Below are 13,968 nucleotides of genomic sequence, written 5' to 3'. Positions count from 1 at the left end.
AAGGCTTCCCCTCACTTTCCTATTCAATTTTCAGACTTTCCCATCAATTCAGTTCTCATTACTTCTCAGGTCTCCGAAAGTATTTTCCATTTTTCTCCATCATTTCTTCCTCAATTTTGCAAATAATTATATGTCCTGAAAGCACTTTAAAGGCACTATAGTTCCTGAACTGTGCAATCTGGGGCTCATTTTGTAGCTTTGATGGTCTACATGATGATTACGGAAAATTGGAAGCAGGAGTAATTGAACTGAGGCATCAAAATCAATTTTCATGAAACAACCTGAATTGGTTCCGACCCAACTGCAAGTGCCTGCACATGCCACCAAGAGCAGGCAGCATAATTTCAATCTTTAAACAACCTATGGAGGGCATTGAATATATTTCAGACTCAAGTGATAAAGATAACGATGACTGGAGCCCCTACCTTTGCTGAAGCAATGCAATCACGCAATATCAGAGAGCACAACCAAGCTCAAAGCTGACATTTTCTTCTTGAAAGCGTATATTCTGTTCCAGATTTTGTAGATACATACATGGAAATGCTCAAAGCCATTAAATAAGGATTCCAAAATTCAGCTCAAATTTTTGCGGGGTGCTAGAAAAAATAGAGAAAAATCTAAGGATTGTGTTTTTATGCATATCCTGTCAAAAGGGTTCCAATTTTGACAAAATAAAGCTAACTGATTCAAAGAATCCTGCTGTAGAAAATTTCTTGTCTTTGCATGTCCGCAACTGTAGTAACTTGTAACCTCAGCCTAAAATCGATAACCTGATGTAAACACATGATTTGAGCTTGACTTCCAACAGGAGATCCGGTGAAGGAATGAAATGCTGATGTCAGCAGCAGTACTGTGAGCAATGCTTGAGCAAGCAAGAAAACCTCCCAGTCGTTGACAATGAGTGCCATCATACACCATGGCCAACAAAAAAAAACCGTTTACTACAGACTCATGATGGTACTCACCATCACTCGACAAGTTACGTTTGTATTGAGAAGTTTACTTAGGGGGGTGTGGCCAGACAGCTTCACCCCACAGGATCACAATACAGACCGGGGAGGAGTTTGAATGAGAACCTGGAAGGCAAAAGAAGGTTCAGAGCAACTCAGGTTGGATCACACACGCGATTGCGAAACATTACGGGTCTGTGGTTGGGAAGCAATGGAATATGCCATAACACTAATAGACAGGGCGCTACGGAGTAGCGGGAATTGAGATGTACAGCTACGGCATCGAACGCATATCCCATTGCAGAAAATGGCCATGAGGAATTCAAAACACGCAAACAACCATGTATCTAGCGATCATCAGCAAAAAAAGCTCTGGAGCAACCGATCATCCGGGGACGTCATTTTTTTTCTAGTAGCCCTTCACCCAAATACATTGAACAGGTGCCATAACAGCCAGCTGATTCCAGTAAAGCCCTGACAACAGTAAAACAATCAGCATCCCAGGGTGTGTGAAGAAGCGATCTCAGAAGTAGAAGAAGGGTAACTAACTGACCTGCTAGATGGGCAAAGAGTCTCCCAGCCAACGGAATCTTCTGGACAAAATTGCCCAACCCAACCCTCCGCTTCCAGTCGGGGTGCACTGCAAGCTGACGTTCTCGCTGTTCCTTCAAATCTTCTGCGCTGAATTTACTCGTAACCCTCACAACAGAGTTGCGATTGTAGAGTGTACCAGCGAACTGAGAGGGAGTAGGGTAATCCAGCATCTTGATCTCTGCGCCGATATGAGCGAACCCCAAAGGGTTTGTTGTAGTGAGCTCCAAGTCCGGGTTATCACCGAGTTGAGGAAGACTACAGTAAACATTCGTGTTCCAGAGGTAAAGGTGTAATCAGAAATGTCAACGAGTTGAAGAAACGTGGCACATACCCTGTTGCGACGATATCGTTGTGATTTGTGACTCTCCACAGAGTCTTCACCTCCTCTCCTTTTGAGATGACGACATTGAACCGTTGCGACGTGGGACGGTTGCCTATAACAGGTGCACCAAACACGTATGCATCACGGACCACAATCGGAGAGCCAGCAAAGTCCTCCGAAGAGCTGATTGAGCGGGTGTAAGCAAGGCCAGCCAGTGCACAACCGACTAATCACGTAATCACAAGCCGATGAGCATCCTCCGCATTGATGGGTCAAGTCATGTTCAACTCACGGGAATGTCCAGTGAACCACACGTTGATCTTCTCACCCGCAGGTTGCTGCTTGACCAGATCATTAGCAAGTAATATCAACATCTTACGAATCTGTTCCCAAGATCGTTTCCTCCCTTCTATTTCCAAGATGCTTTGCAGTTTGCTCGGCCAAATCCGGTCTTTAAACCCTTTGATGACTTGACTGAATGTAGGAAGGAACTCGTCCACATGTACCATTCGTGTGGTCAGGTCGGCGACGTAATCGGGGTAGTCAGTGGGGCCAGTGCCTTTGAATGCAACAACAATCCAATTTCCGCCAGTTTTCCAGAAGAAAGAGCAGAAGGCCTGTTCCGGAAAGGGTTTATCAATATCATTGCGGACTGAACAAGGCTGGGCAAGGTTGTGTCATGCGAAAACCACGTACACTTGTTGAAGAGTTCAATTCGCTAACTGGCACATATGAAAGCCCAGTCTTTTTGCAGAAGTCCCCGATAACATCTGTACCCCATTGATGCTTGTTGAATCCAAGTTTCCCCAACTTGGCGACATCGCGAATGAGGGTATCGTCCGTAAAGGCCGAGGTAAGGGCATCCCGGAATTGCTGAACGTTTGCGCCAACCTTCAATTTGGATTTGTCGCCGTGCGATTTTGCGGTTTTTTCGACTGTCTCGTAGATGGCATCGCTCTTCCGCTCGTAGACGATCGCGGAGATTTGAACGAGGAGTTTGGCGATGTCGAGGTTGAACTCGCGAATGACAGGATCAGTGCTGCCAGTTGGCGCATGCGACTCGGAAGGGACAGAAAGAGAATCATCAGCGGCAGCTATTTGTTCTGGGAGTAGAGTCTTGAAGAGATTTGGTGTAACTGACGTTTGGGTGAGGCGTTGGAGAGAGCAACGACTTGAAATTTGACGGCGAGCACCTACGATAGTTTACGAGGCCAAGATCTCCACCGAACTTTTCAGACCATAACCAGTAGATCCATTGTACGGGGGGCAGAGAGGCGAATTGACACCAGAGGAGAGCCCACCCAAGAAAGGTGGATGTAAGAAGTGCGGTGAGCGTCAAAGTTAACCAGTCCAGGAATGCTATCCGGGGTTGACTCGCATTAGCCAAGGAAATATGACTGATACAAGGAATAAGAGGGCGTACGGGTCTCGAGGGTCGACGCGACGTAGGCGATGTTTGTCCAAGTCGCCCACAAATACCTTGCATACGCAGGGATGGGGGAAAAGAAAGTACTAGGGAACCTCGCTAATAATGATGGTGAGTGGGAGGGGGGAGTGAGATAGATGTGGACAACTGACCAGATACAGTGCCAAAGACACTCGTCAATGCGACGATTTCTTTGTGCCGAGCCTCCTTGAGTTCTTTCCGAAAGTTGTCAACGGATGGGTCCTGGATGACACTTTCGACGTCCTGCACTGCCTGGGGAAACCCCGTCTGTTCCAAATCAGTGGCCATCGTCCAGTCGCGCAACTATGTCTGATGGGGGGAGGGACACCGGACAACCATTTCGTCTGCACAGTATAAATAGAAACACAAAGGAGCCAACAAATGCACGTGAATACACATCCAGGGTTTATATATCGGGAATGGGTGTCCGGTACCTGGTTTTCCAACTTGATCTCGTGTGAATCGAGAATGGAGGGAATCAAGTTTCGGTGGTACGACGAGCAGTCAGTCATGTACCCAGTCCAAAAGGTGCAGTTTCGACTGACCCCAACAGCTTGGGGGATTCCACCAGCACCCTGCATATGTCTGGAACATCTAGAATGCGCCGAGTGTTCGCCCTACCGCCAAATGAATGACCCAAGTTATATATAACGAAGGAAATGCATGGTTCCCACGACAATAGAGACCCTTACATACTGAATGCGGACATGGTAGTCATGCGCCAACACCTAGACAATATTTGTAATTGCATGTCAGCAATCATATGGGAATACACCCCGTGACACATGAAATTTCAAGCGGCACAAAGCGAGATCTAGGGCTTTAAATTCATGCATTACATATTGAAGCATCGCGCCCGGTGCGATATCGATCGAGTAACACAATTGTAATTCAAAACCAAGCTCTTCATCACGCGCGCTCCTCGGCACTAGAGTCCTGCCTACCGCTAAGTACCTAGTTGTACTCACGATCCGGAAAGTGGGGAAAAACCCTTTCTAGCCAAAAAGATGTCGAACAGCCAAACTGGTGCCAGGAAATGCTCTCAACCAAAGTTCAACCCAGAAGTCGAGAATGATGTAGCAAAGCAACGGGAGTCTGAGTATTTCCAATATGAATGACCCCTACCAAACACAGGATGGTGGCTTAAATACAGGCGCAAACAAGAAGAAGCGACACTACCAAGACACGTATCTCGGTCGCATAATCACAGACCAGGAAAATCATCTACTGATGAACAGCAAAAAAATTGCGGAGAACACATCAACGGGTTCATAGCCCCTCACCCAGACACAGTAAATCGGGGCCAAAGCGGCCAGCTGATTCCAATAAAGACCTGAAAATAGGGAAAATATGATCAGCGTGCGTCCCCCAAGGTGTGGAAAAAAGCATCCAGGAGACCACAAAAAGGTAAACTGACCTGGTGAGTGGGCAAAGACTCTCCCGACCACTGGAATCTGCTGAACGAAATTCCCCCATCCCACCCTCTTCTCCCAGTCAGGATGATCTAAGAGCTGCTGCACTCGCTGTTCCTTCAAATCTTCTGCGGTGAATATACTCGTGATCTTCACGATAGTGTCCGCATCGTAGAGTGTACCAGCGAACTGAGAAGGAGTGTCGTAATCCAGCATCCTGATTTCTGCGCCGATATGAGCGAATCCAGCAGGGTTCGTTGAAGTAAGCTCCAAGTTGGGGTTATTGCCCAGTTGAGGACCACTAGAACAAACAATGGGTGTTCCGGGTGTTCCGGGGCAATTGGAAACGACAGCGAATGTTGGCTAATGAAGTAAAAGAAACAAACGCGGCACATACCCTGTGGCAACGATGTCGTTGCGATTCGTGACTCTCCACAGAGTCTTCACGTCCCTTTGTCCTCTAATGACCACATTAAATCGCTGCGACGTAGGACGATTGCCCACAACCGGAGCACCAAATGTGTACGCATCACGGATCACAATAGGAGCGTCACCAAAGTCCTCCGAGAAGTTGTTGATTGCACGGGTATACGCAAGACCAGACAATGCACAACCGACTAATCACGGGGGGGCAGCTAGCATTCCTGTGCATAGTATTGTAAAAGACGTTTCGAAACAACTCACGGGAATGTCCAGTGAACCACACGTTGATCTTTTCGCCTGCGGGTTGTTGCCTGGCTAGGTCATTAGCAAGTGTGATCAACATCGTACGAATTTGGTCCCAAGAATGTTTCCTTCCTGATATTTCAAAGAGGCGTCGCAGTCTGCTCGGCCATATTCGGTCTCTGAAGCCTTTGTGAAGTTGGCTGAACGTGGGAAGGACATCATCCGCATGGACCATTCGTGTGGTCAGGTCGACAACATAATCGGGGTAGTCAATAGGGCCAGTGCCTTTGAATGCAACAATAATCCAGTTTCCACCACCTTTCCAGAAGAAAGAACAGAAGGCCTGTTTCGGGAAGGGGCTATCAATATCGACGTTGCGGACAGAACTCGGGAAAGGGGTAAGGGGTGGGGGGGGGGGGTGGAAAATTACGTACACTTGTTGAAGTGGACAATTCGCTAACTGGCGTGTAAGAAAGTCCCGTCTTTTTGCAAAAGTCCTCGATGACATCCGTGCCCCATCGACGCCTGTTCCATCCAAGTTTCGCTAACCTGGGGGCATCACGAACGAAGTTGATGTCGGTAAAGGCCAAGCTAATGGTTCGGCCGCGAGATCTTGCGGTTTCTTCGACGGACTCGTAGATGGCATCGCTCCTCCGCTCGTATACGATTGAGGAAATTTGGATGAGGAGTTTGGCAATATCAAGGTTGAATTCGCGAATCACAGGAGCAGTGCTTCCTGCTGAGGCTTGGGGCTCAGGAGGACAAGAAAGAGCATCATCGGCGGCAGCTATTTGTTCTTGGAGCAGACCCTTGAAGAGGTTTGGTGTAACTGACGTTTGGCGTAAGGCATCGAAGAACAACGACCTGATCGGAACTTGAGGACAGCACTCACGAAGGTTTATTAGCCCAAGATTCCCACGAAACCTTTCGGACCACCACCAGTAGACCCATCGTACGGGGGGCAGAGAGGTGAATTGACACCAGAGGAGAACGAACCAAAGAATTATGGAGATGATAAATGCGGAGGAAGCCAATCTGAACCAATCAACAAATGCTATCCGGACATCGCTTGCATTAGCCAAGGGAGTATACACGACGAAAGGAATAGCGTGGCATACGAGTCTCGAAGGTCGATGCAACGTAGGCGACATTTGTCCAAGTCGACCACAAATACCATCCATACGCAGGAATCGGGGCGAAGAAGGTATAGGGGAACCTCGCTATAAGTAGGGTTGGTGAGTAAGAAGGAGGGAGAGAAACATGGACACCGACCAAACCTAGTACCAAAGACACTCGTCAATGTGATAATTTCCTCATGCCGAGTCCTCCGAAGTTCTTTCTGAAAGTTGAGAACGGATGTGTCCAGGAACACACTTTCGACATCCTGGACTATTTGGGGGAACCCCGTCTCTCCCACATCAGTGGTCATTTTCAAGTCGCGCAACAGCAGTGTCTGAGTGAGGGGAAGTACAAGAGACACAGAGACCCAGCAGAGACACAGTCCGGTATAAATGGAAATACACTGGAACTGAGATGCGCGTGAAACCAATCGAACGGACGGTTGGAAGGCATTCACGTTGTACGCGAACTAATTCAGGAAAAGGGTAAATCCAAAGGATTCCGCTTTAGAAGCAAGTGCTCTGAATACAGTACAAGCAGTAACAAGACGACCAAGGATGTAAGCATAACGCCGCAAGCTCAACAACCTGAGTCGCCACAAGGCATGTCAACCCGACCTCAAGAATGCCAAACAGAAGGAATGATCTTAGCCTTGGCAAGCAGTCGGGACCTATATATGGCTACCCCCACCATGACCGAACGGCGCACGAAGGAACCTCAAAGCAGTTTCAACAACCCGGCCCAGCTGCAGCCACATTCCAGGACTATCTCAACCACGCGAAGTCACATCAGAAACCCTGGAGTGGCGAGGAAGAAATTGCCCAGTAAATAATCCATGTAGATCGTGTGAGAATCCAAAAATAGCAACAAATTAGATAACACTTGTCTAGCGCCCTGACGCTTATGTAAGACTGATGTGCATCTTCATCGTGTGTTGCATCAGTATCATCTTGTCAACTTTATTCTGGGCCTCTACCAGGCCATATGCCACCATCTTTCTCTGCAATTTGCCACACATAGAACGTATAAATTGTATTCATCATTTGAATGAGTATTGGTTGGTTCCCCAATACGGACCCTCACCCAACAGGACGATACAGGACGGATGAAGACTTAAATACAAGCATCACAGAAGCGAGATGGCACGAGCACAAAGCGCTTATCTCGGTTACATGAAAGTCTAGGACAAGGAAGATCATCCACTGATAGATTCGGTATAAAGCTTGTCGAACGGATCGACGGGGTCCCAGCCCTGCACCCAAACACAGTTAATCGGAGCCAAAGCGGCCAGCTGATTCCAATAAAGACCTGATAGCAGTCAGCGCCAAAAAAACAAGATCAGCGTCCGCGTCCAAGGTGTAGAGTGGAGAAACCATCCAGAAAGGCAAACTAACCTGCTGAATGGGCAAAGCCCCTCCCGAGCAATGGAATCTGCTGGACAAAATTGCCCCAACCCACCCTCTTCTCCCAGTCGGGATGCTGCAAGAGCTGTTGCGCTCGCTGTTCCTTCAAATCCTCCGCGGTGAATTTACTGTCGATCCTCACGATAGTGTCCTTATCGTAAAGTGTACCAGCGAAATGAGAGGGCTTGTCATAATCCAACATTCGGATCTCTGCGCCGATATGAGCGAGTCCACCAGGGTTCGTCGAAGTAAGCTCCAAGTTAGGGTTGTCACCGAGTTGAGGACCGCTAGAGCAAACATCGGTGTTGTAAGAGTAAAGGAAACGCAGTTAGAATCGACGCCGAATGTTTGCTGAGGGAAAAAAGCAGACGCGATACATACCCGGTAGCGACGAGATCGTCATGATTCGTGATCCTCCACAAAGTTTTTATCTCCTTTTGTTGTTTGATGACCTGATTGAACCGTTGCGACGTAGGACGATTACCGACAATGGGAGAGCCAAATACGTATGCATCACGAATCACGATAGGAGCATCACCAAAGTCCTCCTCGAAATTGTTGATCGCACGGGTATACGCAAGACCAGACAACGCACAACCGACTTAAAGCACGCGGGCGAGTAATTCAGCTTTCCCCTTTGCACAGATTGTACAAGGCGTTTCAACTCACGAGAATGTCCAGTGAACCACACGTTGATCTTGTCACCCGCGGGTTGATTCTTGACTAGATCTTTAGCAAGTATAACGAGCAGCCTACTAATTTGTTCCCAAGCTTGCTTTCTTCCTCGGATTTCAGCATCAGTCACCAGTCTATTAGGCCAAATTCGGTCCCTAAACCCTTTATGAAGCTGACTGAACGTGGGAAGGACCTCATCCGCATGCACCAATCGTGACGACAGATCAGTGACGTAATCGGGGAAGTCAATGGGACCAGTGCCTTTGAACGCCACAACGATCCAGTTTCCTCCACCCTTCCAGAAGAAAGAGGCGAAAGCCTATTGTGGAAAGGTTTATCAATATCATTAAAAACTAAACAAATGTTAATGAGAAGAAAAAAAAACATACACTCGTCGAAGAGTTCAATTCGCTAACTGGCGCATAAGAAAGTCCCGTCCTTTTGCAAAAGTCCTCGATAATATCCGTACCCCATCGATGCTTGTTCCATCCAAGTTTCGCCAACTTGGAGCCATCGCGAACGAAGTTAATGTCGGCAAAGGTCGAACCAATGGCTTGGCGGAATTGAGGAAGATTTGCACCAAATTTCGTCCGCTTGGGTTTATTACCATGAACCTTCGCGGTTGCATCGACTGAGTCATAGATAGCATCACTCTTTCGCTCGTATACGACGGCCGAAATCTGGAGAAGTAGTTTGGCTATATCAAGGTTGAACTCGCGAATTAAAGGACCAGTGCTTCCGGCTGGTTCTATCGCCTCAGGAAGAAGAGAAAGACCATCATCGGCGGCAGCAATTTGTGCTGGGAGTAGACCCTTGAAGAGCTGTGGCGTAACTGGCATTGGCGTAAGGGATTGAAGAACAAAACGACCTGAAGACAGCACTCACGAAGGTTTATGAGCCCAACATTCCCATTGAACTTCTCGGACCACCACCAGTAGACCCATTGTACGGGGGGCAGAGAGGCGAATTGACACCAGAGGAGAATGAATGCAAGAATTATGGACGTAAAAATGGCGGAGGTAAACACTCTGAACCAATCGATAAATCCTATTCGGACATCGCACGCATTTAGCCAAAGGAGTATGAAGGATGAGGGATATCATGGCATACGAGTCTCAAAGGTGGCTGCAACGTAGATGATATTTGTCCAGGTCGTCCACAAATACCATCCATATGCAGGAATGGGGGCCCAGAAAGAATAAGGGAACTTGGCTGTAAAAGAGGGTAGTGAGTAGGAGTGAGCGAGACAAACATGGACACTTACAAGAGGTACCAAGATACTCGTCAATGTGATAATTTCATTGTGCCGAGTCTCCTGAAGTGCTTTCCGAAAGTTGGGGACGGAGTCATCCAGAAACACACTTTCGACGTCCTGAACCGTTTGGGGGAACGCGGTCTCTCCCAAATCAGTGGTCATTGTCAACAGTCTCTGAGTGAGGGGGAAAGAGGAGAGGTCCAGAGACCCAGTCCGGTATAAATGGAAACACGCAGGGGCCAAGATGCGCGTGAAGGCATATATTGGATTGACATTCAACCCTGCAAGTGTCAGCCGCACGGAGAGAACTAAACATGTGACCAACCTCTATAGTACAGATTTATTCTAGCGGAGTTGTCCGAATTTATTGTTATATTGTTATATTATTCTGACAGGGAACGTAAATAAGCAGGATACCAGCCACTATAGATAGAGAACGTGAACAGGTGCCGAGTGGACAATGAAGCGTCCCCAACAATACCCATCCCGAGGAACACCTGGATACTCCCTCTACCATGTATCTGACGACGTCATGGAACTGAATTACTGTTGCAACGTGATCAGCCATTTTCAATTTAGTTATCACGTGAAATGATTCCGGTTCTGACGCCCCGCGGAATCCTACAGTAGGCAGGAGTACTCCGGCCTCTCGGCTCATCCACATGCATTGCGTGACCACCAGGTCACATACTTAGGCCACCAAGTGTCTATCTCGGTTACATGAAATTCTAGGACAAGGAAGATCATCCACTGATAGATTCGGTATAAAGCTTGGAGAACGGGTCGACGGGGTCCCAGCCCTGCACCCACACACAGCGAATCGGAGCCAAAGCGGCCAGCTGATTCCAATAAAGACCTGATAACAGAAAACAAGATCAGCGCCTGCGTCCAAGGTGTAGAGAAGCCATTCAGGAGCAAGGCAAACTAACCTGCTGAATGGGCAAAGAGCCTCCCAAGCAATGGAATCTGCTGGACAAAATTGCCCCAACCCACCCTCTTCTCCCAGTCGGGATGCTGCAAGAGCTGTTGCGCTCGCTGTTCCTTCAAATCTTCCGCGGTGAATTTACTCCAGATCCTCACGATAGTGTTCGCATCGTAAAGTGTACCAGCGAAATGAGAGGGCTTGTCATAATCCAACATCCGGATCTCTGCGCCGATATGAGCGAGTCCACCAGGGTTCGTCGGAGTAAGCGGCAAATTAGGGTTATCACCGAGTTGAGGACCACTAGAGCAAAACATCCATGTCGTAAGAGTAAAGGCAGCGCAGTTAGAAACGACGCTGTGTTCGCCAATGAAGAAGAGAAACAAACGTGGCACATACCCTGTGGCGACGAGATCGTCGTGATTCGTGACTCTCCACAAAGTCTTTATCTCCTTTTGTCCTTTGATGACCTGATTGAACCGTTGCGACGTAAAACGATTACCAACAACAGGAGAGCCAAATACGTATGCATCACGAATCACGATAGGAGCATTACCAAAGTCCTCCGCGAAGTTGTTGATCGCACGGGTATACGCAAGACCAGCTAATGCACAACCGACTTAAAGCACACGGGCGGGCAGTTTAGCATTTCCCTTTGCGTAGATTGAAAAAGGCATTTCAACTCACGAGAATGTCCAGTGAACCACACGTTGATCTTGTCACCCGCGGGTTGATGCTTAACTAGATCCTCAGCAAGTTTAACGATCAAGCTACTAATTTGCTCCCAAGATTTCTTTCTTCCTTGGATTTCAGTATCAGTTACCAGATTATTAGGCCAAATTCGGTCCCTAAAGCCTTTGTGGAGCTGGTCCTCACGCTTGAACTTTGGAAGGACCTCATCCGCATGCACCAATCGTGATGTCAGATCAGTTACGTAATCGGGGAAGTCAATGGGACCAGTGCCTTTGAATGCCACGACGATCCAATTTCCTCCGCCTTTCCAGAAGAAAGAGGCGAAAGCCTGTAGCGTTATCAGTATCATTACGGACTAAATCAAGGTTAATGAAAAAGAAAAAAAAATACATACACTTGTCGAAGAGTTCAATTCGCTAATCGGCGCATAAGAAAGTCCTGTCCTTTTGCAGAAGTCCTCGATAATATTCGTACCCCATCGACGCTTGTTCCATCCAAGTTTCGACTTGGTGGCATCATCAATTTTAGTAAAGGTTGAACCAATGGCTTCGCGGAAGTGTTGAAAATCTGCATCAAGTTTCCCCCGTTTGAATGTACCGCCATGAGTTTTCGCGACGGACTCGTAGATAGCATCGCTCCTTCGCTCGTATACGACGGCCGAAATCTGGAGGAGTAGTTTGGCAACATCAAGGTTGAACTCGCGAACCAAAGGAGCAGTGCTTCCGGCTGGTTCTATCGCCTCAGGAAGAGAAAGACCATCATCGGCGGCAGCAATTTGTGCTGGGAGTAGACCCTTGAAGAGCTGTGGCGTAACTGGCATTGGCGTAAGGGATTGAAGAACAAAACGACCTGAAGACAGCACTCACGAAGGTTTATGAGCCCAACATTCCCATTGAACTTCTCAGACCACCACCAGTAGATCCGTTGCAGGGGGGGCAGAGAGGCGAATTGACACCAGAGGAGAAGGAACCAAAGAATTATGGATGTAAGAAGCGAGGCAGAAAACAATCTGTACCAATCGATGAATCCTATCCGGACATCGCACGCATTTAGCCAAGGGAGTATGAAGGATGAAGGAATAGCGTGGCATACGAATATCGGAGGCGTATGCAACGCAGACAACATTTGTCCAGGTCGTCCACAAATACCACCCATACGCAGGAATGGGGGAAAAGAAGGAATAAGGGAACTTGGCTGCAAATAGGGTGGTAAGTAGGAGTGAGCGAGACAAACATACAAGAGGTACCAGAAATCGTCAATTTGATAATTTCATGGTGCCGAGTCTTCTGAAGTGCTTTCCGAAAGTTGGGGACGGAGTCATCCAGAAACACACTTTCGACGTCCTGGACTGTTTGGGGGAACCCCGTCTCCTCCAAATCAATGGTCATTGCCAACAGTGTCTGAGTGAGGGGAGGCCCAGAGACCCAGTCCGGTATAAATAGAAACACGCAAAGACCAAGATGCGCATGAATGCATTTTGGATTGACATCCGATCCTGGAAGTGTCAACCGCACAGATCTATTCTGATATAGGAAATGTGAACAGTACGAGTGGACAAATGAAGGCGCCAGGTACCGAGGGAGTTAGCGGAATTGGCCGAATCCATTGTCATAGTCGCTGACATATGAAAATTGTAAGACTGTTGCCTAGCATCAGTCCCTACTAGATTGATTGTGTCTAATTTCAGCTCGTTAACGAATCTGGAATCCTTCATAGTTTCACGCCGCAGGTCAACTCCCGTATATGATTATCGCGGAGTTGTGGTTCCAACCTACTATCTTTGCAGCGGCTTAGTGATATATGAGCCCCCCTTGCTTACTTGAACTGTGGGTCCTTCGATTGGATGGACCCCAGACAATCACCTTGCCGGCCTATAGACGCGACGTGCAAGTAATGGAATCTACTCCCCGTTGAGAAGACCTTTATAGAGACTTAATCGCATCCGTCAATACGCAAGAGGAGGATTGGTTAATTTCCAACACGCCGGCACACCATGTCCAAATAAAAATTTAGCCGGTGAACCCATCCCTACGCTAATCAACTACCTCCGTCAAGGATCGCTCACACTTCTCCCATAGAGGCTCCACTGATTCTTCCAGGAACACCACTGCAGGGACTTGTCAGAGATCGGTGCCTGATCATCAGCTTGCACACCCGGACGTCTTAAAGTTGCCCACATATTCCCAAGTGCACGCACGACCTAAGGCAGTTATTTTTCTCTATCAGGTGCTCACGCTTCCCCTGCGTCATGGTGAAAGAATTGCCTGAGCAAAATCACCACATGGGTCATCCAGAATGTGGTTATTATTGCAAAGCGACTTTCATGATGCGTGGCTCAATTATGAACTGGCGCTTCGCGCCAAAGAGCCTTGATCGGGGCAGAAAAGCTACACAAGAAAGTGAGTATTTCCATTACTAAGGATGCGCGCGGGCTCAATCGGACAGCAGAAATTTTAGCTACACCCATAGATTCACTTGCAAAATCACTGGCCGATCGTAACTACCACACT

At 47.9% G+C, this 13,968-nt stretch overlaps 4 protein-coding genes across 4 annotated transcripts; all 4 read right to left on the bottom strand.

Moving 5' to 3' along the window:
- Positions 1–1,139: 1,139 nt before the first annotated feature.
- On the bottom strand, positions 1,140–3,672 carry EI90DRAFT_3105290 (Alpha/Beta hydrolase protein). Its single transcript, XM_039062611.1, has 8 exons — positions 3,445–3,672; positions 3,290–3,391; positions 3,064–3,225; positions 2,563–3,002; positions 2,159–2,483; positions 1,876–2,092; positions 1,504–1,799; positions 1,140–1,424 (listed from the first exon to the last, which is right to left on the bottom strand). The coding sequence occupies exons 1-8, from the start codon at positions 3,599–3,601 to the stop codon at positions 1,360–1,362; spliced, it is 1,764 nt and encodes a 587-aa protein (XP_038907459.1). The 5' UTR covers positions 3,602–3,672; the 3' UTR covers positions 1,140–1,359.
- A 730-nt stretch (positions 3,673–4,402) lies between these two features.
- On the bottom strand, positions 4,403–6,967 carry EI90DRAFT_1518626 (Alpha/Beta hydrolase protein). The gene is made up of 8 exons (XM_039051870.1): positions 6,664–6,967; positions 6,510–6,611; positions 6,284–6,445; positions 5,826–6,220; positions 5,410–5,734; positions 5,123–5,342; positions 4,731–5,026; positions 4,403–4,646 (listed from the first exon to the last, which is right to left on the bottom strand). Exons 1-8 carry the CDS (start codon positions 6,818–6,820, stop codon positions 4,534–4,536), a joined length of 1,770 nt encoding a protein of 589 aa, XP_038907458.1. The 5' UTR covers positions 6,821–6,967; the 3' UTR covers positions 4,403–4,533.
- Positions 6,968–7,705: 738 nt separating this feature from the next.
- On the bottom strand, positions 7,706–10,005 carry EI90DRAFT_3140751 (Alpha/Beta hydrolase protein; the record flags this gene model as incomplete). The annotated part of the gene is made up of 8 exons (XM_039064964.1): positions 7,706–7,818; positions 7,905–8,200; positions 8,295–8,514; positions 8,583–8,907; positions 8,978–9,420; positions 9,474–9,635; positions 9,699–9,795; positions 9,853–10,005. The coding sequence occupies 8 exons, from the start codon at positions 10,003–10,005 to the stop codon at positions 7,706–7,708; spliced, it is 1,809 nt and encodes a 602-aa protein (XP_038907457.1).
- A 452-nt stretch (positions 10,006–10,457) lies between these two features.
- Positions 10,458–13,030, bottom strand: EI90DRAFT_1518548 (Alpha/Beta hydrolase protein). Its single transcript, XM_039051869.1, has 7 exons — positions 12,705–13,030; positions 12,551–12,652; positions 12,325–12,486; positions 11,853–12,271; positions 11,453–11,786; positions 10,773–11,384; positions 10,458–10,699 (listed from the first exon to the last, which is right to left on the bottom strand). Exons 1-7 carry the CDS (start codon positions 12,844–12,846, stop codon positions 10,587–10,589), a joined length of 1,884 nt encoding a protein of 627 aa, XP_038907456.1. The 5' UTR covers positions 12,847–13,030; the 3' UTR covers positions 10,458–10,586.
- Positions 13,031–13,968: the final 938 nt, after the last annotated feature.

This window comes from Cantharellus anzutake (genome assembly GCF_015039405.1).
Source record: "Cantharellus anzutake strain C23 chromosome Unknown EI90scaffold_340, whole genome shotgun sequence".
Lineage (NCBI taxonomy): Eukaryota > Fungi > Basidiomycota > Agaricomycetes > Cantharellales > Hydnaceae > Cantharellus > Cantharellus anzutake.
Note: the sequence above shows the minus strand (reverse complement) of the source record. Positions and strands in the feature narration are given on the sequence as shown.

What these genes read in the sequence shown, in the direction of transcription:
- EI90DRAFT_1518548 (XM_039051869.1), bottom strand. Translation starts at nt 12,846, where the DNA reads ATGACCATTGATTTGGAGGAGACGGGGTTCCCCCAAACAGTCCAGGAC. An exon ending in TGTTGGGCTCATAAACCTTC is followed by an intron (nt 12,272 to 12,324) that starts GTGAGTGCTGTC and finishes CGCCAATGCCAG; the next exon opens with TTACGCCACAGCTCTTCAAG. An exon ending in AATTGAACTCTTCGACAAGT is followed by an intron (nt 11,787 to 11,852) that starts GTATGTATTTTT and finishes ATAACGCTACAG; the next exon opens with GCTTTCGCCTCTTTCTTCTG.
- EI90DRAFT_1518626 (XM_039051870.1), bottom strand. Translation starts at nt 6,820, where the DNA reads ATGACCACTGATGTGGGAGAGACGGGGTTCCCCCAAATAGTCCAGGAT. An exon ending in TGCATCGACCTTCGAGACTC is followed by an intron (nt 6,446 to 6,509) that starts GTATGCCACGCT and finishes ATGTCCGGATAG; the next exon opens with CATTTGTTGATTGGTTCAGA. An exon ending in TCTTGGGCTAATAAACCTTC is followed by an intron (nt 6,221 to 6,283) that starts GTGAGTGCTGTC and finishes GCCAAACGTCAG; the next exon opens with TTACACCAAACCTCTTCAAG.
- EI90DRAFT_3105290 (XM_039062611.1), bottom strand. Translation starts at nt 3,601, where the DNA reads ATGGCCACTGATTTGGAACAGACGGGGTTTCCCCAGGCAGTGCAGGAC. An exon ending in GTGGTTCACTGGACATTCCC is followed by an intron (nt 2,093 to 2,158) that starts GTGAGTTGAACA and finishes TTACGTGATTAG; the next exon opens with TCGGTTGTGCACTGGCTGGC. An exon ending in ACTCTTTGCCCATCTAGCAG is followed by an intron (nt 1,425 to 1,503) that starts GTCAGTTAGTTA and finishes TACTGTTGTCAG; the next exon opens with GGCTTTACTGGAATCAGCTG.